The sequence below is a fragment of the Diadema setosum genome, chromosome 12, assembly GCF_964275005.1.
Source record: "Diadema setosum chromosome 12, eeDiaSeto1, whole genome shotgun sequence".
NCBI lineage: Eukaryota > Metazoa > Echinodermata > Echinoidea > Diadematoida > Diadematidae > Diadema > Diadema setosum.
The window spans coordinates 29,434,846-29,461,988 of NC_092696.1; the positions used below are offsets into that span (position 1 = coordinate 29,434,846).

General features: G+C 38.8%; 1 protein-coding gene across 1 annotated transcript in view; it reads right to left on the bottom strand.

Moving 5' to 3' along the window:
- Nucleotides 1-1,611: 1,611 nt before the first annotated feature.
- Nucleotides 1,612-27,143, bottom strand: part of LOC140236080 (AP-2 complex subunit alpha-2-like) — a 65,218-nt gene continuing 39,686 nt past the window's right edge. Inside the window, exons 9-24 of the mRNA XM_072316054.1 lie at nt 26,256-26,344; nt 25,380-25,451; nt 23,575-23,671; nt 21,868-22,005; nt 21,310-21,492; nt 20,548-20,645; nt 19,616-19,745; nt 19,224-19,325; nt 18,290-18,451; nt 16,716-17,011; nt 15,493-15,665; nt 14,391-14,514; nt 4,304-4,420; nt 3,354-3,423; nt 2,484-2,618; nt 1,612-1,801 (exon numbers count right to left, since the gene is read on the bottom strand). Coding sequence (XP_072172155.1) covers nt 1,724-1,801; nt 2,484-2,618; nt 3,354-3,423; nt 4,304-4,420; nt 14,391-14,514; nt 15,493-15,665; nt 16,716-17,011; nt 18,290-18,451; nt 19,224-19,325; nt 19,616-19,745; nt 20,548-20,645; nt 21,310-21,492; nt 21,868-22,005; nt 23,575-23,671; nt 25,380-25,451; nt 26,256-26,344 — 2,064 coding nt within the window. The 3' untranslated portion in view covers nt 1,612-1,723. The remainder of the gene's footprint in view (nt 1,802-2,483; nt 2,619-3,353; nt 3,424-4,303; nt 4,421-14,390; nt 14,515-15,492; nt 15,666-16,715; nt 17,012-18,289; nt 18,452-19,223; nt 19,326-19,615; nt 19,746-20,547; nt 20,646-21,309; nt 21,493-21,867; nt 22,006-23,574; nt 23,672-25,379; nt 25,452-26,255; nt 26,345-27,143) is intronic.

Consider the following 27,143-nt stretch of genomic DNA (forward strand, 5'->3'; position numbering starts at 1 on the left):
TGCAAAACTTCAGATATCTAAAATGCTTCGGTACATTTCCACTTTCCTTTGACAGACTGGTTTCAGAATCCTGTCGACATTCTTTTTCACCACAATTCAGACATATTTCATACTGCTTGAATGATGAAAATCATGCCGTTACAAACTCTGAAGTGACTTGGCTCTGCCAACAAACACACCTCTCCCTCCCACACAGATTTTTTAATGATCTTTCTCAAATTGAATGTTGCGAGGAATCCCTCTCTTCAAATTCAAGAATTCATACAATTTCAGATGGTACTCGGTTCCTGTGAATAGCTGCCATACTTTGAAAGAAAAATAAAATGTCATGGCAGAGTTAATCAAGACATGAAGGATTCTACGGAGCACTTCAAATGAAGAACTCGTTTGATGGACTGAACAAAAAAAAAAGCATATCAAGATGAAAAGGAATACAAAGTATTTTGAACTGACTGCACTGTTGACTCATTTCCGTTTTGTATCTTGATTCAGAGTCATTGTGTGCTTTTTCTCTTCTTACATTCATACTCTAAAATATCAAAGTTTGATCTCTTCAACAGATTGACTTGAGGAGGAAAGAGGGCGAACACGAGCCCAGCCCAATTCAGAATGTAAAAATAATCCACTAAATACTGAAATTACAACAGACAATTCTACAGTGTTTGTCTGGCATTATCAAAGCTACTTCCTGCTAACCCAGGTTGCAGGACATCAAGTTGTGACCTTTTCCACATTAATGGGAGCTACATACAGAATCCAGGGTGTTACACAGAGATACATCCTTTATTGGCTGAAGAAGCATGATCTTACTGGAAAAAGGGAAAACAATCCATAATTTGCAAATCTCAAGCATTTCCATCATTCTCAATATACAAGTATCAGTTTCTTCTTCTCAATGCCTAATAAACAGGATTTTTACAACTCACACATAGGCAGACCCAGACACAAATTCTCACCTTTTCAGCACTGACTGAAGCTTGCCACACATTGCATTCACTGGTGACAGTGTCATTTGGACTTACTCAACACCCTGGAATGTTCTGAGCCTACAAAGTATTTATAGTGAGGACATCAAAATTACCAGAGTCAGTTGTTTCACAGTCAAAAGATTGACACCCAAATATATCTTGCTCTCCTATCATTTAATTCTTCATGATCATACAAAATAATAATAAGATATGAATGGCTAAATAATCATCATTTCTTACTACTGATCCATTTATTATTGGACATGAATATAAATCTAGGGTCCACAAAGAAGATGTGTTGCCAGAGTACCAAATCGTCTCCCACAGATTTAAATGGATTTATATGACCCAGGACGCACACTCTTGCAGCAGAGCATTTGGTATCATCAAATATTGTTCACATCTCATTGGTTCAGTTAATGCATCATTGTTGATTTTTGTTTTTGCACAAAGGTCTGACCTTGCATGCCACTATCCTGAAGAGAGGCAGGCAAGCCTGAGCAGAAGATGAAGGTCCAAGTCCAGCAGAGCACACACGCCCATCGACAGCTTGAAAGCAATCGTGCAACAAAGAGGGCTCCGATGAAAGATGACTGCGGATCAGATTAACTCGCTGGTGTGAAAGGGGGGGGGGGGGAGTAGGGTATTGAGGGGGTGGGGCAGGATTGGGAAGTGGGGCTGTAAAGACCACTGGTTTCAGGAATGACCTTTCAAGAGGAAGCCAGCCGAGACCGGTCGGAACCGGATACAGCTGCCTAGAACTGGGTGGAGAACAGATTGCAGAGCGCCTTGGAGACGTTGGGTCTGCTAGTCCTCAGCGTCAGTCTGTATTTCTGTAGAATACATTGAGGTCAAGACGGAAAGGAAACACAGAAAAACAAGATGAGTCCCACCATCATGTATCAAGTCATGATGGCATGTAAAATCCTCTCAATTCTAGCTTCAAATAATAATTCTTGTACTAAGGTTTTTAAGGACAAGAAATCAATTATTCAACAACTTTTTTCCATTTAAAGGAATACACAGCATTTTCAGGAGCAGAGTTTATTCACAGACATGAAGAGATGAGGAAAATATCTGTCAAACACTACGCATTGTAGAAGAAATGTCCCATTTCAAATGAAAACAGCATATTGCTCTTTCATATACAACATGACATTAATGGTTCTCAAAATGTTCCAACTGATGATTAAAGAATCAACTCATTGACAAGGCAGGGACTAAATGCTCGACAAAGCAGCAAAATAATTAAACAATATGAATCCAGACCACATGAAGCTACAAAGAAGAAAGAGAGTGTGTGGGGGACTCCTGTTGCAATAACAAATTCCTAGTGGCCGGGAAATCTCTTTTGTTATATAAGAGTTTTGTTAATGCCGTACAACAAAGTATACACACATACATAGAGAATCATCTTGGTACCTGACTTTTTACTTTGTAATAAAGGAAGTTTCCTACCGACAGGGGTGCACTGTATTCTCAAATGATCAAAGACCCCCAGAGGGTGCAACTTACCCTGGCCTGTTGGTTTGGTTCTAGCCGCATGAGACAGCCGATCTGTGCCGTCTTGGTGTTAATGATCCCTGCTCCTACAAAGTTCTCCGGGTTCGGATCCACGCCATCGAGGAGGCCGATCCCAGTGCCTAGGAGCTACGGGGAGGAGATGGGGGCGAGGTGAATTGAGGAGAGGGGCAAGGGGCAAGGAGCGAGGGGTGCGAGGTGATGTTATGGAAGCAAGGTGGGGTGAAGAAGGGGCAAGAGAGATAATGAGAGCACAATTATTCAAAATTCATAAGAAACAAACGCAGTTTCTGCAAGACTTTATTCAACATAGCTTTACTGCAAATGGAAGACTGAAGAATTAAAAACCAAACAAACAAACATCTGGGGTATCCCACTCTCAAAAGGAACGTAAAGGAGACAGTTTAACTCAGTGACATATTGAGCACTGTTTCAACACAGGTAAAATTTGAAACAACTCAAATCTTTGCAGTGTTGTTTACAAATACACATTTATTTTAACGTTCTCTTAGCTTTACATATGCCATACTCAAATTTGACACAAAAATATAATTAGAAAGTATGTAGGAAAGGTGGGCTCTTGGATGCAGTAAAGAAATATTTACCACCATTTCATTCTCCTTTAGTTTAAGCAAACTTTATCAAACATTAAGAAAGTAAACAATCACATCAACTTTTCTAACAGCCTCCCCCACCTGTAGGCACTGAAGACATTTTTACTGACATACACAGTTAACAATTTGCAAAGAGTGCAGTTTGGACTTTCCAGGGTTTACAACTAATAACGGCCATGCAGTCGTCTCAATGAGTTGTTTGTATGAGAGTTTAGCGGCTGACAGCATCGAATCAGTCTCATAAACTTACCTTTGTTCTGTTGACTGCAACATCCATGGGGAACTGAGCATCAAATATATTCTGTGACTCTTGAGATGCACTACACAGAGGAGAGTCGGAGAAAATGGAACAAAAAACGAAAAAAACAATGAATACATATATTTTCTTTCAAATAAATTTATGGAGGCAACTCATTTAAAGGGGAAGGCTAGTAACTGATCAGTGGGAATCAGTGGAAATGCTGGGAGGTGATTGTTCCAATCCTTATGGGATTCATTCAAGAGTTCATTGTATATCTATTGTTGTGTGAAAATGATTTGCTTCAGAACGGTCTCATATTCAAGTAATGTGCAGATTAATGCTCCGTCACTGACCAGGGACGCTAACCTGGAAGCATTAAACTGCAAATTACTTGAATATGAGACCATTCTGAAGCAAATCATTTTCACACAACAATAGATATACAATGAACTCTTGAATGAATCCCATAAGGATTGGAACAATCATCTCCCAGCATTTCCACTGATTCCCACTGATCAGTTACTAGCCTTCCCCTTTAAACCTGGCAACTTTCATAAAGTGTAATTTTCACAAAATAAACAAACAATAAAAATATTAAATTCACGTTGAAATTTGAATATGATCTATTACAGCAGCACATTTATACCTCAGACATTCTATAATATCTTAAAAATGGCAAAGAAATACCTAGTTGGCAAGGATACACAGACATTCCAAATGTATTCTACAACATGGCAAAGGAGGGTGGAAGATATTGTTCCCAAATGCCTTGATGAAACAGTTCCTTACCTCTGAGGACTGACTGATTCCAAAATTGTCCCTATAAAAGATCAGTTAAATGAAAGTTAGGATTGATTTTAGAGCTTTGACAAAACAACCCCCAGGGCCTGAAAAACATCTCTCTGTGACTGCTATTGTTGCTCCCTGATTCCCCCCTTTTCAGGATTCCCGAGACTCACTCTCCGAGCTGTTTCCAGCGGCCGAAGAAGTCTTGCGACGACATCGTTGTTGAAACAAAGAACTTGGAGATCATGACCGGCACCATCACGTTGATGGTTTGGAGTCCACCACCGAAACTGGAGATCAAAACAAATGAACAAATTTACGATAAATTACTGAAAAACAAACAAACAAATACATCAAATCATGTAACACGTAGCTATGGTCTAATGGAAATAGTATCTGAACTGGTGTATAATTACAGATTTTATTTTAAGAAGAAACACTTTTGACTTTTGACAATATCATTATCGAAAAGGAATAAGCACATCTACGGAAACACTAAAACATTCAGTACAGGTAAATAAAGAAGATTGTGGTGCACAGCTTTTCATTTCAACGGTTCCTAAATGGCTTTAATACTCAAATACAAACCAACAACAGGCAAATAAAACCACTTACAAATTGTACAGTGTATGCCACTACTTATACTGTTCAAAATGTGGATAGCCATAGACAAAATGGGATAGGAGAACAATAATTGCAATATTGAAGGTCATCTCCAGAAACTCTATGTTGAAAGGGGGGGGGGGGAGGGGGTAGTCAACAAGAGTCTGAAAAACAAGGTCTAAAAAATAAAAAGGTTTCCCAGGTTTGAGTATGATGATATCCTACATTAAAGACTGAATTATCTGTTTTTATAAAGTGGATGAAAATTGCATAAAAACAAAAGGAAAAACAATTTTGTTTTTAACTGTCTTGAGATTCTTGCCACATTTCTTACCAAATTATCAAATGTACTGGGTGAGTTTTGAATTCAGTGTAAGGCAAATACATTGTAATTCTCTTTTTCTTTTTCTTTTTTTCTGAGGCAAGGGGATATACTGCATGTCACATGTTTTAGAATCACTTGTATAAAAATTTACAACACAAACGGGGGCCATGCGTTACTCAAGGGGCAACTCTTTCACAGCACAGAAAATAGAGGTACAGATATTTAAAACATCAAATCGTATTATTAGTCTCCCACCACCAGATAACAAGTTGGAAGATACAGCAACGTAACTGAGGCATTCAAAGAGTATATTCCCAGTATATTCTCAGAACAAGTTGTTTTGTATGGAACAACAGAGCTGTATTATAGACAGCAACAATCAATTTATGATCAAACAAGTACAGCATACCAGTATATTCAAATACACTCAATATTGGCCTTCCAACTCATACAGTGTTCATGTACATCTCTTCGTCTGTTGCAGAAATAGACTTTATTTCCAAAAGGACTAAATCTTGAATTTTCTTGAATATTCCTGGCAAACTTCACTTCATCTGTCTGGGATATCGTGCTGAGGAAAGCGACAATTGTACCACACACGATAATACATATTCGGTTGACCAATGACAGAAAATATTTCTGTCAAGAATCTGTGATGTCAGTATATACCTGTCCATGACTTAAACATATTAGACAGTCCTATCATACCCACAAATCTAATTTACTGTACATATCATTATCATAACCTGGGATATTCACAGGAACATACTGGAGTTCTGAAACCTACATTGTATTTCAACAGTCATCTTTCTCCTAGTGGCCACCTGTCCTATTACAATTAATCTCACTGAATTAATAGTGGTCCACACATTTCATTCCCATGGTGACAAGCTGGGTCTATCAAAACTGTAACCAATCAATTGCCCCTCTATGCATAACCGTTAAAGTGGAAATTTTCATGGTGTTGAAATTTTTGCGCATTTCGCGCAAACAGAGACTAGCGCGAAAATGAAAAGCACACAAATATTATTGCTTGTGTGTGTTCCAGTAGTTGATGTCTTGATTACATGGAATTAAAAACACGCAAAAAATTAGTCGAGCGAAAATATCCACTTTTACAGTTTTCTTTGTACTGCCATCTTTTCTGAATATGCTTAAATATCAATCAACTTCACTTTCTACATGCTTCTAAACCAAAGCATTTTGCTAACCAACTGCTTTAGATACAAAATGCACTCTAGTGTATGAATCAGCTAACCTGTACAGGACATTCAACTGTACAAAGCATGCTTCTATTAAAGGTACCTTGTAGGACAGATAAAAACACTTCGATTTTTACCCTCTTTCTACACCAACTTTGATAACCTTATCACTACCACTACCACTTACTGCTGCTATCATCAGAATTACATTTGTACGTACTACAAAACACTATGCTGACGACGACTACTGCTAAAACTACTACTAGTACTACTACTACTACTACAGCTACTACTGCTGCTACTAATACTTAATCTATTACTAAGTTACTACTACCACTACCACTACTACTGTTATTACTACATGTATTACTACTATATACTACTACTATCAGGACCACTAAGTGCTGACACTAGCAAAACTACATATTACTACCACCAGTATCGATACCTTTACCCAGGGCTGCTGCTGCTGCTGCTGCTGCTACTACTACTACTACTACTACTACTACTACTACTACTACTACTACTACTACTACTACTACTACTACTACTACTACTACTACTACTACTACTACTACTACTACTACTACTACTACTACTACTACTACTACTACTACTACTACTACTACAAGTTTTCATACTGCTTCTATTTAGCACTGTTTGAAAACTATTTTTAAAACTAACTCTTCATTTACCATTTCTACATTTTTCTGCCAATATTACGATAGCACTACTCTACCAGTACTCAGAATACTATTCAGAACTTCTGTTTTTTTAATACCTATGCAAGAGATGATTAACACCTACAATTTTATACCAGTATCACTCAAGCCATATAGTAATCATCATACAAGATACATTATTCCTTGGCACACCACATCATGCAAAATGCATAGTTTAAACACAACAACTATAAACATGCAATTTTTTATAACTAAAGTGCACAATATTTGCAATTTACTGCGTGTGCTTATTTTGTGCAAGGTTAGGTGTGGTATGTGCACAACATTGATCAGAATGCTTTTCCTCTTTAAAAAAAAATAATTTAAAAATATGTGTATTGACAAGACTAAGTGCATCTACCTATTTTTTTTAGATAGGATGATATTTTTGATGATGCTCTTCTAATTTGCTTGTGACTTCAATCTTGCAAATACATATTTCCATAACAATGTAAAAACAGCATTAAATAGGAAACAAAATTGCATCTGCCAATTCAAAACTTTGATGAAAACATGCCAAGTGCAATAGTGCCATTCAAACCGTGAGAGTGCAAACTAAAAAACGTCAAGCACAAGAAAGAACAGATGATGGTATCTTTGTCACAGCTTTTTCATTGGTTTTTATGGTTCAAAAATACATAACTGAAACAGAACGCTTGTCTTTGCACATGCTTGGTTGAATATGTTGCTTGATTAGATACACCCATCTTTTTCTCACTGTAGCTATAAGACATAAAACACCTCACCACTGCTAAACCCACTGCATAACGATCAGGGGAAACAGTAGCTACAATTACTGTATGTAACCAACTTTTATATATAGATCTTAAAAAGTCACAAACACTCCATCTATAACGGGGGTCTGGGAGAGTTTAGCTACAGAATAAAAAAGACAACTGGTTAAGGATTTGGGGGAGTTTTTTACCTGTCCACGCTAGATGCACTATCAGATGAGGTCCTACAACAAAACCAGATGGGGGAAATGTAACAGAAAAATGCAAGTAGGCAAAAACAAGAAAATGGGTCGTATGTATAAACCACGCATCACAAAATCAACAAAATTTCACAAGGGCCTGTATTCCAGGAGGCCTGAAAATATGTGTTTGGGTCAACATAGGGAATTTGGGATTCTCTGCATTTTTTTGAAAGATTTATCCTTCTCCCATTTACGTCTGATGCCGGGTAGCATAAAGTCAAGCATATAAAATTATATCGTTGTTGTTTTTTTTTTTTTCCCCGTCTTCTTGCTATTAACCCTATTCTAACTGGGCTATTTGAGACCAAGTTTTTACTGAGGGGGGGTCAATTTGACCCCCCCTTCAGATCTCGGCCGCCGATCGTGCAATCGCCGCGAAATGTTGCCTGAAGATAAAGCTGGATGTAAACTACAAGATAACATGGTCATACAATAGAAAAATATTGCCTTTCTATTTTTAATAAATTAATCATGCAAATTTGTGCATGAAATCATATTTTCACCTATAACTCCATTAAAAAGACTGGAGGATTGCTAAATTTTTGTGTCAGAATTCCTCAAGACACATCAAACAATTTTCTTGAAAAAAATTAGCACAATCGAAATCAATTTCTTTTGTTTTTTATTGTTTTTTTAATTTCTTATGTATTTTATTGTTTTTTTGACCTTTTGTTTTCTATTGTTTTTTTGCCAAAATTTGTTGCAGGCACTTTTTCAGGCTTATCTACACTAGAATTGATTAATTTCAATGGTTAAAAGTTGAAATAATCTAATTTATATCAATTTAACCAAAAAACACAATTTGCATTGGATTTGCACACGATATCATGAATTTGAGCTGTTTTTTGGTTGACATGCATATGCAAAACATTACGTAACTTCAAAACGGTGTACCCGGACGTCGCAAATTTGGTCTCAAAATATGCGGGAGACTTCAATGAAAAAAGTCGTGAAACGACGCGGCAAAATCTTTGCGCGTTGCGAAATCGTGGCGCGAAACGTCGAGGGGGGGGGGGTCAATTTGACCCCCCCCCCAGTTAGAATAGGGTTAAACCAGTTTAGATGAAAATGTTTTGATATTTTTTGGCTGACTTAATCTTTCCTCTCCTTCAACAACACGGAGCCCAAAGGCAAGCATGAAGCAACATAAAAAACTTCTCAAATACAGTGAGTCAGCAATACTGATGCTGTAAAGTATAATAATAGCAGATTGTGCTTCATGGGTAAACTAACTTTCACAACATTGGAAGCCACGACTAAACCATGGTTGCAGCAGAGTTTTAAATGCCGTCATGGACCCACATGTATGTACAATGTATAATCTAGGAGCAACTCGGTGCATTTCACTTGATCCTACATTGATCTTATACTGTATCTTCTTGAAAGGCAGCGAACTACACATTTGGATTCTCTTCTCTTCCATTTATTTCCGTGAGTGAGAATCACAATACATTATCATTCCAATGCTGACTCTGTGTGAAAAATCCACCCTTATTTTATTGTCTTTTTTTTTTTTTTTTTTTTTTGGGGGGGGGGATCTATTCTTTTAACCAGTTAGGCAACCTGTTTTGTGATGCAAGGTCACATTCAATTATTTGGAAAATGGGATAAAAAGTTTGTGAGCTGAAATGAACACATCATTCCTTTTTTTCTAATAATTCTTTCTTTCTTTTTAATCATTCTTCTATAAACTAGAGTAAACTTCAACACACAGGCAATAAAAAATAGTAATTATCATAGGAAACAATAGATGAGGAAATAACATATTTCTACTTGCGTGCTTTATCCTAAACAATCAAAATCATCAAATTTGGAGGAATTCTCAAGTTATGTATGCATGAACTACATTGAATTTTGAATACATGCAGCACTTTCATATCTATTTTCCTCTCTTAGCAACATATATGATTCTTTTGCTCATTCATTTCTGACCTTCTACTGATCACCACGCCATTAAATTCTGTCATAAAAGCAGTTTGCATTATGTATGTCTATGACTCTATGGAGTGAGAAAACAATTTAATACCTCTCTTGCTTTGATATTAACTTAACTGCAAATGTTTTGATTGTTTTACTTTAACATACTTGAGGCTGCCTTAATTTGCTAAACGCATGAATAATTTTGACAGGAAAATGTTTGTTCAGGTTATGTTGCCATTTCTATTCCTTTTTTTTTTTTGAACAAATGGCAGTCTTTGAGAAAAACATTTTAAAAGATTTTACTAAAAGGAATAAAACAAAATCACTTCCAGCTGTACCACTAACCGAAATGCAAACAAAAATTATGGAACATGAGGCAGCATAGAACTTTGAATGGGATTCAACTGTGACTCAGTTTTGCAGATTCAATCTTTGATTATTAAAGCCACTTTAATAAACATTGTGGGAAATTGACCTTTGACATGAGATGATTGATTGGCCTGGGAAAGCAGAGTATCGATACATAAATTATGTCAATCACCGTCTCATTGCACTGTTAGTTTGAGAGCAGTCTAAAATGATAAGCTAAGCTGTATGTGTGTCTGCGCGTGTGTATATGAAGAGTGTGGTTGCAAAACGAGCTAACTTCATTCTTGTCAATTTGAGATTTTTGTGAATAAAAACAAGCTAAAAAAACAAGGAAAATAATAAGAAAAAATGGCATATTTTGAAACACACCAAGAATATTCCTTGCCATTCAAGAAGTTAAGTATCATTGGAAGGTTTTGTTTTGCTCTTTGGACTGTGTACTTCAAAATGTTTAAATATGACACTTACTCCGTTTTGCAATTAAACTCTTCATATATATGAATGGAATGTACAGGCACAAAATTGTACATGTACATGTATGTTCATGACTGCTGTATTCTATCAGATGAGCAACCTAGCTTGGCTTTGATGTTTGCCCGCCGTGTTTCACTCTGCATGGGTATGTATCTCTGCCCTTGTCAATAAATGAATCAGTCTGGGATGAGACTACAGCCTGTTGATGTCATTCACCTTCTAAAAGGTGGAATGTACTGCAGTTATTGAAGAACTAGTCTTCGCACAAGAGTGCCGACTGGATATGCGATGATATAAGTTTGGAAAAGAAAACACAACACGGATATAACAGCTTTATGGGGTCCACTGTTTGAAAATACTCAAATCATCCTTAAAGGTAGGGGACACCTGTTACAGACCTCCCAAAATGCAGCAAAACATTAAATATGAACCTCAGGGGACTTGTTTAGGCCACTGCTGAGAAATTTGGAAGTCAACAGTTATCTACAATTTGAATAATGCACAAAACTCAACTACTCAGTAGTTCTGTGTGTCAGCCACACTTAAGCCTTTTTGTTGCAGTCTTCTGTATCTTTTATCTATAAACACAAATCTAAAAGTATAAGAGCTGATGTAATAACATATAGAGTGTGTGGCAAGAATGTATATAGAAATGTTTGTAAGTTTTGATGAACTTTCTTCACAAAATATACATGATGGACACACATGCATTGCATGGGTCTGCAAAGGTAGCCTAGTAATGTACTGGAATTTACGGTGAGCCCCGAAAAAATTCAATTCAAAATCTAACAGTCAATAAAAATGTACTAAATGTTACCTTCCACTTTCAATACTTTATGGGAGTTTCTAAAATGATACTCTCTTCAACATACCACTGTATTCATACAACTCTTCATTTAAGGCATGCAAATGGGATTCCCTACCTTTAATACATGAAACTCAAGCACACTTTTGCTATGTGACTATGGGTAAAGCAATGAATACTGAGATTAACTTTTGCTTGCCAAGTTATCCATTTTTTTTTTTTTCATACCCCACTGCTCACAAGAAGTGGGTGCCCTGTGTATTAACCCATGCCAATATTTTATAGGAAAGAACTGGTAAAGGCAGTACAACATTTGACTACTACTTCTGTCCACTACCTATTTTACAAGAGAATGAACTGCTACGTGTAAATGAGGGTTGCCTTGAATAACTGTAATATTAATGGGTAGAAATCTGAAACACAAAGAAGAAAGGAATTAAAATTAATTGAGCAAATATGTACCTAAGGAGTTCACATATCACATTCAAACAGAAAATTATTATGGATCATCAAATCACTCGCATCCTAGTCCGATGACTCTTCCAACCTTTACACTGATCTATTGCCAAATGCATTGAAAAGCAGAAATTCTTCACCATTATGAATCATGCCTGAATTCTAGCTGTATTGAGTTCTACGGTAACATTTTCCCGTGGAGTTCTTTAAGGGAAGATAAACCCCAAGAACAATGTGGATTGAGTGAAAGCAGCAACATTAGTAGAACACATCAGTGAAAGTTTGAAGAAAATCGGACAATCGATGCAAAAGTTATGAATTTTTAAAGTTTTGGTGTTGGAACCGCTGGATGAGGAGACTACTAGAGGTTATGACGTATGAGTGGACTATAATATCAAGAAAATATAAAGAAAATACTACAAAAATCCATTTTTCATGAAAATTACAAATTCCATCAACTTGATATTGACATATGTTAAGGGTAGCAATTATTCCCCCTGCTTTCTGAAAGCGGTTGGTCCACTGCTCTTTCATAATTCTAGAAAAGTGAATTTTTGTTGAACATCCTTTATATTTTCTTTGTATTGTTGTCCACTCATACGTCATATCCTCTAGTAGTCTCCTCATCCAGCGGTTCCAACACCAAAACTTTAAAAATTCATAACTTTTGCATCGATTGTCCGATTTTTCTCAAACTTTCACTGATGTGTTCTACTAATGTTGCTGCTTTCACTCAATCCACATTGCTCTTTGGGTTTACCTTCGATTTAACGACAGGATAGGATTACGAGCTTCAAGCGAAGTCATTCCTGCCATTCTCTTGCCCTTTTGACTTACGTATATTTCGCCATCAATCTCACCATGCATCAAACGGTTGACTTCCACCAACCCTGAACCCGCCCCAAACTAACCCCTCAAATCTCATACCACAGTTCGTACACATAAGGAACCTAATCTCCCCGACTTAACAATACCCCTGACTTAATACCACTCAAGAGTCTTTACATCTCAGTTGAGGGTAATTTTGACATCCTGCGGCACAGATGAAAACGAAAATGGAATTGAATTGATGGGAAATGTCTCGGCAGGAGGATGATGGCACTTTTGCCTGTACCACCCCTAATCCACTCATCCATTCACACTGAACTGAACATGGGCATATCACATGAGACCAGACTGCTAGACCGAAGTGATGTTGGAGAAAGAGAGAGGGCAGTTGGAAAGCAGTACAAAGAAGAACGAAATTACAAGAAAATCTCACACTACTGTATAAGTAGAAATTTTCGTTGAAAAGCGTTGAAATTTTTGCGCATTTCGCGCGACCAGAAACTAGCGCGTAAAATAAAAGCACATAAATATTTCTGCTTGCCATATGTTTCAGTAGTTGATGTCTTGATTCCGCGAAATTAAAAACATGTGAAACTCTTCGTACCCAGCCGAGCACGAAAATATCCACTTTTACAGTATATCCTGATATAAAACTTCTTCAAAGAGGACACAAAACAAAGAAATAGCTCACACGACAAATGCTTTGCCTAATACGTTTGTTGCATTCTATGATGTCAAGAAATGCATCAAAGAGAGTTACTGAATTTGAGACACAAAGCGACAAACAGACAGACGGGGGGGGGGGGGGGGGGGGGGAGGAGAGACAGAGAGCAAGAGAGAGACTTAGGAGGGAAGTAACATGACGAGAAAGAGCCAGAAATATACTCGGAAAGACACATACACTGTTGCTGTGATGTTGCTCAAAGTGAAATTCTATTCTACCAGCTACAACTGCTGCTAGTACGTGTGCGTCAGCGCGACACTGAATCGACTGCGACTTGCAAAGTTGATGACACTCCAGCATGCAGGCTGTGAAAATGTTTAATAAACTACACATTAGTGAGATGATGCTGGAAAGAGAAAAATGTAAGTGTAGCTCTCATGGCAAAAAGGAAAAAAAAAACAGAAAAAAACCACATTATATCAGGTTACTGATACATTTTCTTATGCAGCTGCTATGTGAAGTGTTATAGTTAATATTATTCCAAGTAAAGCATTAAGAAAAATAAAGAATGATATGCAAAAATCTATATGTATCTGAGATTAAGCAATTTTGCTGACTGTGTATCAGTAAAACAAGCAGTATAAAGCATTATGACAAGCATGTGAGTCAAGATACAAGTTTGAAAATATTGAGGTTGCAAGGGGGGAGGGGATAAAGCCCAAAGCACACTATACGCCTCACGACTATACATCTGACAGACTATGGATCCGAAAACTATCACAGTAGCCTCAGAATAAAACATGCTTGTTTATTTCAGTTATAAAGTCTGTCAGTCACATAGTTGCGAGTCATATAGTGTGCGACCGGCTTTACATGTCGGGAGAAGGGGTAGGGAGGGAGTCGACAGGGTACATACGAGTATTGGATGGAGAGAAGAGGAGCTTCGTCAAACTCATCCAGACATTCCACGTTGATGAGCTGCTGGACTTGGGCGCCGCCATCGACCGTCGACCCTACCGGTGCCATACTGATATCTAGCTGTGCTGGCGACATTAAGGATCATCACCATCATCATCATCGTCATCATCATCATCATCAGCAGCAGCAGCTCATCATTATCATCGTCATTATTATCATCATCATCCGCAGAACGTCCATCATTATAAAAATTGACATCATAACAATTATCGTCATCATCAATTGTATTTCTAGCATAATGTCATAACCATGGGAACCAGAATCATTTTTCTTTCTGAATCATTTGGGGGATAATGAACAACTTAGCTTGACAACATATATAAGGCAATAAAGCAAAGAGAGTTTCTGTACATGGAGAATGCACTTAATGCACTGACAAGATTAAGTATGCAAACTACAAATGGACAACTTTAGCACTAATCCTAATTCATGCTTTTTTTTTTTCTTTTTTTTTTGGGGGGGGGGGGGGGGGGGCTTTTGTTGATTTTGTTTCTTTTGCTTCCCTGCATATTGTTCATTAATAATCTTACAGGCAGCAAAAAAATTATGTGTGAAATGACTATATTAATTGCACAGAAATATAATTTTTTGTTTAATGGGAAACATTAGGGTCTATCATTTCTGTCCAGCGCTTCACTGGGCTGTAACGCAGTACTCCCTTATCTTATGTGACAATGATACAAACGAGCGATACTACTGTAGTGCCACACCTTTGCTTTGTGTTTCAGCACCTGTCATGAAAGGGAGACCCAATTTCTCCATTACTGTTATCATATATATTGTATATTGCATCAATACTCCCCTCCCTTAGGCTGCATGATGTTAGTGTGATATCTTCCCACAAGTGAGACTCACACAAGGGCAATATACTTTGCTATTCCAGTGCAAGGCTGGTCAATATCACACAAACAGGAGAGGCAGATATTGTTGACTATACTAACACTTCAGTGCGCTACTTCCCTAATATGGCACAAACGAGATCTCATATATCTTATGACTACCAGGCTGGTCAATATAATGAAAATATTGCACAAGGATATTGTTGTCGAGTGATGCGGGCTTGGAGACGTTGGTGCTGAAGTTGGCGAACTGGTAGTTGGTCTTGTTGCCGTAAAAGAGACTCAGGCGGCCCAAGTTGGCCCGGTACTCCGACTTGACTCCGATCTGCATCTGGTCGTTCTCGTACAGGACTCCATTGCTCTTACAGATAAATCTACAAAGACAAAAAAAGTGGGCATCATGCTGCTTTAACCCTTACTGTTCTCTGCACACATGCTGGTGCACTTTCTTTGCCGACAGGCTCAGATATATCTGGAATTTATGTAAATGAACACATATTATCTAACTTCCCCAATCCCCATGACATTCATATTGGACTGAGGCACACTGCCACTTATTAAGTGGGCTAGCTAATCTACATCTACATTGTAGGCCAAGTTTGGATGGACTACTGAATGCTGAAAGAAGAAGCTTGGAAGTTGAGCTCATGGCATAAAAAGAAATAACTAGAATTATCACTGAAGGTGATTAATACCCCCACCCCCAATGTTGCTTTGTAGTATGTGATTTCATGAGGGCAATCATACAAACAACATGTGACCACAGTTGCTTGAGTGCTATGGTAACAGTTGGTTCCACAAGGTTTGGGTAAAAAGTGTGGTTACCATGGCAACGCATTGTCTGATACAAACACAAGGGACATTTTGCATAACTACACTTAAAGACCATCATACACACCAAATTTGACCTTCATAGCTTGAATGGTTTATTTTGATACAAAAATGAGTGGTTACCATGGCAACACATTTTCCTTATACAAACACATTGGTGTCTTGCAAAACTACACTTCTATATCATGATACATACTCAATTTGACTTTAATTGCTCGAATGATGGAAAAGTTATTCGATCTGCAAAGTTTTGGTAAAATTGTGGTTACGTGTTCCACATCTATACCTCAGGGCCATAATGCCTACCAAATTTGGTTTCAACAAAAACAAAAACAAGAAAGCAAGAAAAATGAAAACTTGTCATACCCTTATACAAAAAAAAAACAAACAATACATATGACACAAAATGATGCAAACATTAAGACCAATACGTGCTGAATTTCTTTTCTGATATTCTCAAATGGAATGCTGTGAACAGGCTGGAATAAACATAAACATAAACATACATATAAATCTATATAAATATACAGTTTTTGCGGTCATAAATGATACGAAAATTGAAGGGTATAAGCAGTTATGGGCTGCTGTCTTACTTCCGGAAGTTCTCCTCTGCACCAGGTGACAAACCCCCAGGGGACGGGGCAGCACCTCCTCCCCCTCCTCCCCCTCCTCCCAGTGGTCCTCCGAAAACGTCCACCAGGAGACCGCCCCCATTGTTGGTGGGCTGGGCCGGTGACGAGGTGAGGCTGGCCGGGTCAAACAGGGACTCGGACGAGGGGGGCGGGGCGGCCGGGGAGTCGACCAGACCCAGGAGGTCCGCTGACCCGCTGCTCGGGGATGCAGCGACCGGCGCCGTGATCTGACTGAGGATCTTGGGCTGAGCGGCAGACTGGAGAGGGCAAAATGATATTTAGGATGAGCAAATGAAAGTCACATTCTGGGTTTGTATTTCCCCAACATTATGCAGATGAACACAATTCAAGCAAAAATGGACTCTAATGAACAGTGGGCTTTTTCACCGCGAAGATATGACCGCCTTTCTGAAAAGTCTTGACATATTCTTAATGTTACAGGGTAACGCCACAGGGAGGAAATCAAGAAGCAGCCTCGGTATGCTCGCTCGCCACAAATTCTTTTGTCTGGTGGTCCATGTGGGTCATTAAAATCTTTTATTCTGACATTTTAGTAGCCCCAAAAAAGATATGTACAAACGTAGTGGCCCAAAATAAAAGCAAAAGTAATAACCCATTTTGAATCTTAGTTGCCTGTAAGATAAATCTGGTGGCCCGACACCAATTTTTAGTGGCCCCAGGCCACCGGACCATGGGTAATATTGAGCCCTGGTATGACACTTCAGTTTTATTTTGTCAGAATGGCAAAGACAGCATAGGAAGAAACAAAGGGACGGCAGCTGAAGAGGAGGTATGATTATTATCGTCTCCATTTTACTTTGCAGAAGTGTGCACTGCTGTCTAGAACATGAATGAGCTAACCTTCCCTATCTGTTGCCCAATGAGATACAGCTGAGCAAATAAAGTCCTGTGCATATTTTAATGCTTTCAGTCGCTAAGTTGTTAGTCTCTCTCGCCTTGCAATTTCTACTCACGATATGTCTGAACAGTCAGAGCTTTTGGGGTTGCCATCCCCTGATGTATGACCTGTCCTGATTCAATCTTCTCCAATACCCAATTGTTAATACAGCATTTAATACAGAAAGAGGTATAGAGCAATATTATTCAAATTAAGAGGTTCTTGCCTGAAGTTGCTTCTATTGCAACTGATTGACAAATTGCTCTTCAACATAAATGAGCACTGATGAGTCAATGTTTAAGTAGTAGCCATGATGAAAAAAAAAATACATACATATATATATATATCATGTATATACACTCTAGGGTTAGACTCTAGCCAATGATCTCCTTTAATTACTAGACAGGTGTCATATCCACTGGCCTTCTCAGCCAGTGCTGGGTCTTATCCCTTATAGTAGTCGGTACTGTGAATTTATTCAAATTTATAAACTCTTAGCAAATATGCCAATGATTTTATTCTATCACGGCTTTCACTAAAACACTAAATAATCAAATGCTTACTTGCGTCGATGAAGAGCAATTTGTCAATCAATTAGAATAAAAACATGAATATTGGAAATAAGCATTAAACTCACTTCTATCGAATCTGTGCTGCTCTCGCCTATACTGTTGAGTTCGATTCCTCCTTTCTTCTTCTCCTCCGTGACGGCTGCCGCTGATGGCTTCTTCTTCTTCAGTTTGGCAAGAAGGGACGATTCTCTCTCGGGGAACGGAGGCATCTCCTCCAAGACTGTGGCCTTTGAGGGCAGCATATAACATAGAAACATTTCATCGTCTGAATTACTCGATCTCGCCTGGCAAGTTAGGGGCTTTAGCAACTTGAATGGCAAAACCAGGTTTTAAATTTTTACTCTTAGTCAATGGCTCAGAGTTTATGTGCATCTTTTATTTATTTATTTTTTTTTCATTTTTTAAATCTTTTCTCTTTCTGCAAGTTCACACGATGTTTCAGAAGTTCTGGCGATGTCTTGTTTGTTGCTGCTGCTTGTTTGTTTTGTTATTGTTGTTGTTTTGCAGTGACTGTTCTGGTTTTCTTAGTTCTTCTAGCCTTTGCTTCATTTTCTGCAAAGTTTCCTTTCCTCTGGAAAAATACAAATACAACTTTCCTGACTGGGAGCATTGATCGATGCTATTATCATCATCATGCTCATCGTAGTCAAAATTATTAGTGCAGACAAATAAAATTTGAAACGCATGAATTACTATCACAAAATCAAACCTGAAGCAAAGCATATGCCATAAAGGGAATACACAAAGTCACCTTATTATTTTTTCTTTTTATGTTCCCTCCATCTTATATCAAACCAACTTGGCATTCCCACAAGCTAGAATTATTCATTCTGAAAATCACATGATTTTGGTTTTGCATACCATGAAATGCTAATCACTTTTACATTTACCGACGTCGACTACTCCATGTGTTTCAAAACATGGTGAATAAACCAAAGAAACTAAATGACTTTGCAAAATGATCTGTACTCGAATCCTTTTCTTTTTTTGTTCACTCACCAAGACGTCTGCTGATGTGCACACGCTGAGTTGAAGGTACTCTACTGCTCGCTGTTGTAGCTCGGCATCAGCATTGCGTAGCTGGTTATCATTTCGTAGTACCTGCAGAGGGCGATATTTAATATGTTCACACAAAGTAAGACGGTTGTTTACATGAGGGTTACATAGCAGCTTTGTACGTGTCAAACTATTATGTTTTACTGGTTTAATAACCTCTTCATTTTTTTTAAAATCCAAACGATCCATTACCTTGGCAAATCATGTCAACCCCACAAGCTTATTGGTAGACCCTTTCGGGTTACTGCAAGCAAATTCCAATTGGTTGCAGATGAATTTTGGACCCTTTTCATTACTGTCCTTTTGACTTCAAGCATAAGTGTGACGGTACTTACATCTTGAATGATGGGCTTGATCTCCGGGAACAGGTTGATGAACTTGACGTAAGTAGAGAGGAGGAGCCCCCTTGTTGGGGCAGTACACAGGTGGAACTTGGAATGCAGGAGGTTGAACTGGACTTGCGGACTGGACATGGGACAAAAGGACATTGAATCGACGGTCAACTTTTCACATCCAGTCATTTCAGCGACGTAATTTTGTGGCGTAAAGCAACACAGTTTTTCTCGCTTTACACGACAGGGAATATGATGAGGGTATCTCACCGAGATCACTGTGATGGGCCAATGATAAATACATCTGAAGGAAAGATTGTCCCTTTTTCTATGAACTGCCGAGTTCTGTCGAATCACCCGCCGGAGGAAATTTATCTATTACAACTACCACGATTGATACATCCTGCATAATATTCTTTGCCTACTGTGTACAAAGCACAGAGGAGTAGTATAGAGCTTTTGTCAATTTGAAAGTAAACAAAGACAGTCAGCCTTGGGCGTTGGGGAGATGTAGAAAAAACATACATCAGTGACACATCTCCACCTGTATCCTTTTGACGGTATAATCATCAAGAGAACTTGAAAGTGGAGACAATTCTATTGCTAACTGCTTTCAAGTTATCAAGCTTGTTCTTAAAAAAAAACAAAAAAAAAAACTCTTGCAAATGATATGCAGTATCATAGTGTTAATCATGCTACAACACTGCTTGTGAACATCTTAGAAGACGTAAAACTATTTCTAAAATTCTTTTGATGGTAAATCTGTCATGAACACTTTTCCACACTTCTTAGAAAAATAAAAACACCGGTTTCAGACATCTATCAATAACGAAGCACTCGTTGGGGCATCTCAAAGGGTTGTAGCATTGGTGCAGGATGTTCACTGTGGGGGTTAACTAATTTTTGTGGCATCTTTCAAGCCGATTGCCACTAACCTTGATCTGGGATCTCCCGCGATGAGGTTGCCGAACTCTCCCAGGATGTAGCCGCCCACCTTCACCATGTTTTCGTGGCATGCTGGGGCTTGGAGTGCCTATGGGAACGGTCAAACAGAATATTAATCAAAGTGAACTCTTGTTTGACTTTCATTGCTGGAAGCAATCATTTTTGATGAACTGACATTTAGCAGCAAGAATGCATTGACTGCCTAGCCATTTTGATAAAAACCAATCAGTACATCTAAATTTACACTTGACACAACAAACTCGGGGTTCTACACTTCACATGATTACTGTATACAGCATACCGCATCAAGTGTAATTTTTTGTTGCACATGGGGACTTCCTGACAATTTTGCAAGTGGTTAAATTCGTGATCGTGGAGTACTGCAATGGATGTAGAAGTGCATACATGCGCGTCATGTTCAAGATGTGATCAGAGTTAATATTTTTGTGCTTAATTAAATTTGAGAATGGTACCCAACTCATAAAACTCAGAAAGATAAAAATCCCCAAAATATTTGCGGCATAAACAGTCAGCAAGAGGCATACCTTATGCAGCAAATGAATCTTTGCAACAACTACATGAAAATGGAAAAGCTGTGGAAAAAATTTACAAAAGAAAATCTACTGACATACTAAGGGGGAAAATGTTTTGCACAGTTCATGCTACAAGTGCTGGCAATGACTTCACATTGCTTTCCTAGAAAGGCTGTGAATGAAAGTCTATCAACACGACAAGGGGCAAAAGTAGTCTACCTCAAAGACGGTCTTTGCTGCATAACCCTGGACGTCTTCCCTGTTGATGACAATCTGGATGACGCGGTACCAGACCTCCTCGCTGACGTAGTCGCCCGCGATCCTGATGAGGTTGAGAATGGTGTCCACGTACCACGTGTAGTCGCTGGCGTACTTCTCTGCAAGAATGGCCACTTTCAGAACCTAGTGAGGTACACACATACGGGAGAAGGGGAAACATTCTAAAAAGAGTCTTCTCATTTTAACAACATCACTGTGAACAAATAAGTTGAGACAAGGTTCTATCAGCAGGGATTAACTGTTATGGGAAATCCCCAAAGAGGGGGAGAGGTAGAAACTGCGGACCATACAGTCAAGTTTGCACGAGTCAAATGTATTGGGACTACAGAATGAATGTCTGAGCAAAATATGCGAACTTGGCACGCTGTTGGCCGAGTCGGGCGTGCGGCTGTGCAAACATGGCACATAAAGAGTTACCCTTCTTTTATTATAGATCACAACATCAGAGTATGACGGGGCATTGAAAAGAGTGGAAAAGAAACGAGAGATTCCCCCTACCATTTCTTCCCTGATGGAGTAGTCAGCCTTCTCCAGGTAGACCAGCATCTCGCCAACAATCTGGTCTGCGTTACTCCGGTCGCACATCGCGTAAAGCAGGTCTACGGCGCGCTGTCGCACACTTACATCACGCTCCGTCTGCACAAAGATACATGAAAATGGACGGAACGTGTCATTGCCAGGAAATGTACACATTTTCACAAAAAAAAAAAAATATGGTGATATCATAAATTATATAAAATCATATTAAAGTAACAAATAATTCAATATAAAACAAAAATACAGTATTTTTGCGTTTACAGCTTGGGTGTCTGAAGTAATATAAACTGGAGTTATCAGCATGACTGCATCTTCAGTGTCAAAAAATAAACTAATACAGTATTCATCGCATAATCGGGACAGGTTGGGAGTAGCAAACACGGCCCCTTTAAGCGGGGTGCCCGATTTCGCGATGAGCACTCACCATACACTAACGGCATACGACATGTACATGTAGTGCACACACACGCACACACACACACACACACACACACACACACACATGCATATACTGACGTACTGTACATGTACATGAATACACAACCACGCTTCCCCTCGGCGCGACCCTCTAGCTCTCCCTGCATTCTCGCAATGATGTAGAGTAATCGCAACCGGGTTCTTCTTCTGTCACCTCTCTTCGAACACAAAATATGTGGATTAAAAGCTAGCACTTTCTTATATTCGTAGAATTCTTGGACACGTAGGGCGTTCCGTATAAATACATATCCACAACCATGGGAAATGATTACGCAGAACTGAAGTGGGAACGTCAATGAAAAGTCCTTCAATCATTCAATCATCACGGCTTCATTGTTTACTTTACATACCGCGATCACTGCACTGTACATGTGTTGTCAATATGTAGCGATCTAGCTCGCCATATATACACATGTACAGAAAAGCGAAGGCGGGCAGCGAGCTGAAATGTATGTGTACTGGATGGATGGAGGTCAAAACACACCAGTCCGAAGCTTGCTTTGTAAGTTTGATGTAAACGACAACTGATAGGGAATCTTTGAAATATTGTTGTGGTATTTTGGTAGATTTTTTGTGTAAAATATCAACAAAATCAAAGATCGCTTGAAGAAAAATTGTCCCGTTTATCAGAGGTCCCCGCCCGATTATCCAGTGAAAATAACGTGCATTGGAAATGTTTCTGGGAAGTGTATGTCATTTAAGCGAGGTTCCCGATTATCAGATGCCCGATTATGCGATGAATACTGTATCTCTAAACTACTGACATCCAGAACTACGATTGTAGATTACCTTGTAATAGATGATACAGGTTAAGAATGTGGTGTCTATCGACATAGTAACTTTTTTCATAAGCCATGGGCCATAAGCTATACCATTACATTGTTGTTTTTTTGTGTGTAGATTAAAAAAATAGATATACCCTTTGGTCTGTTACTATAAAGATGATGTACCATACACTGTACCTTTTCTTTCTGTCAACATGACACTCTACATATTTTCCTTTCTGCAATAATAATCATTTGATCAGTACTATTTTTCTCCCTTTCAACTGGCTGTTACACAGTCTGTCAACTCGGGTACATGTACATCAGAAAATTCTGAAAGGATGTCAGTTTATGAAATGTTTTACAATGTAACGAGGTACATACAACTTCCTTTTCTTAATGTGAGGATGGAAACACGCCACCTCACCTTGAGGGCTGTGACTACTGTATCGAGATGTTTCTTGACGGCTTCCCTGGAGAACTCTGACGAAGCCAGGAGACACATGCTCTCAAGAGCAAGATATCTAGAAGTGAATCAAAATGGTTTATTCAGTCAAAAAAAAAAAAGACACATACTCTCAAGAATAAGATATCTAAAACTGAATTTACATGGTTCATTCAGTCAAGAAAGACATATGCCCTCAAAGGCATGATGACTGCGTGGCTGCTTTTTCAACAATGGGATGTCCTATGTCCATCCTAATATGCACTAGTAAGGGTCCAGTTTGATATCTTGGTAAGAAATTATGGGGTCAAGTACCTCCACAAAGGCTGAAAAGAGGTCATTATTCTGTTAATATTTATTTTTTCTTTTTTAAATCTTTAGACTAGCAGACTTTACACAGAGCAAAGTTTACACTGTGGCAGTGGAGTGCAATTATTTCAGTGCTGGTTCCAGCTTCAGCATGGTCTGGAATGGCGCTGTGAGCATGAACTTGATAAGTTTGTAACTCCAAATAGATACAGTATATGAGCGCCAGAATAGCAATTTGCCTTTTATGAAACTGGCAAGCTCAATTTTGTACTCGAGTGAAAGAAATACAGAGAGAGAGAAATAGTAATCTGAGACTTGAGGATCGCTTTCAGGAAAGTACTGTGCAGAAAACTGCAATCAGTGGAAATGAAAAATACTGCCTTGGGCATTCTGGATGACTGTGGATGGGAGGGGTTGAAAAGAGATACAAACAAATAAAAAGGAATATATCAGCTACACTCGTTATCATGACTGCCAGGTTATTACTATCAAAGTGGCAAAAGGTCATTTGAGGTTGCTCTGAAAACGTAATGAATACACAAAAGACTTTCTGAGAGCAACGTTTCAGGAAATGGGACCTCTGAGACAACTTTCTGAGTGGTTGAATGTAAGGAATATTGATATATCAGCTACACTCGTTATCATGACTGCAAGGTTATTACTATCAAAGTGGCAAAAGGTCATTTGAGGTTGGTCTGAAAACATAATTAATGCACCAAAGACTTTCTGCATGCAACATTTCATGAAAGGGAACCTCTGAGACAACTTTTTGAGTGGTTGAATTCGCAATTAAGAACTGCAGCGATGAAATGGGAATTGAGCATTTTCCTTTTTCGAGAAGAAAAGTTTGCGGGCAGTCTACCTTGGAAATGACACATACAGCACATTTGCATTGCAGGAGGCAATATTTTCCATGGGCCGATAAGGTCACGAATATTGGTTGACTTGGGAAATACACTGCGAGCACAAGAACAGAAAGCATCGGCCTCAAAGGAGCTCAAGCTTTCAGCTTATCAAGCGCATGAGACTCGGAAATTGGAGCAAACTTGGAGCAAGGATAAGATCAATCTTTGTAATAGGGTGTCATTGTAGAAAAGTCAACATTTCTATTCACCAAGGGGCAACCAAATGCAATCTGTGGAAAGAAAAAAATGAAAGATTCGTGCCTGCTACATGAAACAGACACATAGTACTGAAATAATTTTGAGCATGAGGGAGACTTTTTGCTTCCTTCTGTTACTTTTTTTCAGCCACCCGCGTCCCAACAGCAGAAACTTGGAAAAGATTTGCAGGGGGGGGGGGGGGTCGGAAAGTCTCCCGAGTTTCAGAGGGAAGTTTTGCGAGAAGTTTTGTGGAAAGTTTGCATTCAGACTGGCCAAACTTTGAGAACTTTTAACTTCAAGAAGTTTTGCAAGTGTATATGAAGTCGAGGATGATATCAGGAGACATGATGAGCAATAGAGCAAGATGAGGCTCACCTGAGGTTTGTCTCCCTGTGTTGAAGAAATTGACCCAGCTGATTGCAGGCTCTTACTAGCAGATTGGGTTCACTGCAACACAAAACACAATCAAAATGGAAAGGGATGAGAAAATATGAACTCACCAACAGTTTTGATGCACAACATACAATTTTACCACTTGATACTGATGCTAGCAACCTATGAAATGGGAGTACATACAATGGTAGCAGTCATCTGAGACTTATTACCCATTTATGACTTGTAAGAATAAAACCATTAATAAAATCATAACCATAATGTTGACAAGATTTGCAGAGACTCCACCTCTCCAGTTTTCGATGGGAGATCTCCCGCCGAAAACCCATTTTTGCAAAATCTCCCGTTCTCCCGCTTAAGATTTCATTTCTCCCGCCCTGGCTCTTTGTCTCCCGTTGGAAAGGATTTCTTTACTTATTTCTATCGTGTGTTGAAGAAAATAAACCTTAAATAGCACCAGAGAGCATCTGGAACCCTAGGAACTTCGCGCTTCGCACCGATCAACTTGGAGTCTAACGTTTGCTAGGGGTTTCAGGCGGGAGAATCTCCAGATCAGAAGGTGCTTTGGGTTGGAGTCTCTGGATTTGGTATATTTTACGATGGTCCATCAGCTGACAATAGCGTTCTAATTTCCATGAAAAAAAAAAAAAAAAAATCCTCAAACATCCAATTTCGATCAATCAAAATTAGTGAGACATTTTTGTAGGGGACAAACTGAAAATCTTCCTCATGACATGTAGTCCCACATATGCATATCCATGTAAGTGTGACTTCAGGGGAAAGTCTTTAGCCAGATTTTACTGTTTCCTTGGCACATCCTCTGAAACCCAAACCCCTGTAATGGCGAGATGGACTCACCTGTCATGGTGGATAATGAGATTGATGGCTTCAAAGAGGACGGCATTCTTAGAGTTGGAATGCTGGACTTTCTTGGACTTTGGTGGTTCCTGGAAGAAGGCAGAAATCATTGGATAAAAAACTTGGAGGATTGGATTACATGCAGACTGAAAATAACTACTGACATACACATTAAACTTTTTACTGAAACTATGTCTGACGACTGAATTTAACTCTTTATGTGCCAAGGTGTAAGAACCTTCTGTGCCACATTAATTTGAGACCTCAAAGCATGAACCCATTTGGAAAATATTTTTGTTTTGTTTTGTTTTTTTTCAAAGCCATGTCATTGTTTATGGAAGCATTTTATGCAAGACATGCAGTATGCAAAGTTGAAGAAAATATTCTGAGGCTTGCTGTGATGTGAGTCACATGACAACAAGCTGTGATTACATTTCTTGCAAATGGCCAGTATCTACGTTATTGTGCAGGTTCTGGGGCCTGTTAGGGCGTTGCATAAAAGTTACAATTATGGTAACTTTGCCATCCAATGGTAACTTCCATGGAATTCTTGATTTTGATTGGCTGTTTTGTATTGTTGCCATGGTAGTTACCACTGGATGGCAAAGTTACCATAATTGTAACTTTTATGCAACGGGCCCCTGAAAGGTGTGACATTTACAGACATTGGCACAACTGCAACAAGATATTAGAATTTACTCAGAAAACCACTATGACGCACCACTATTCAAACACCATGCTCCACAACCTGGCATGCCATCATCTGAGTCAGGTGTGCAAATATGGCACATAAAGAGTTAAGAGCTAAAGTATTTATCAAATACCAGAGAATTTGTATACACAGTATCTACAGAGGACATTGCTGGAACTAAGTGAAGGATTTGCTCA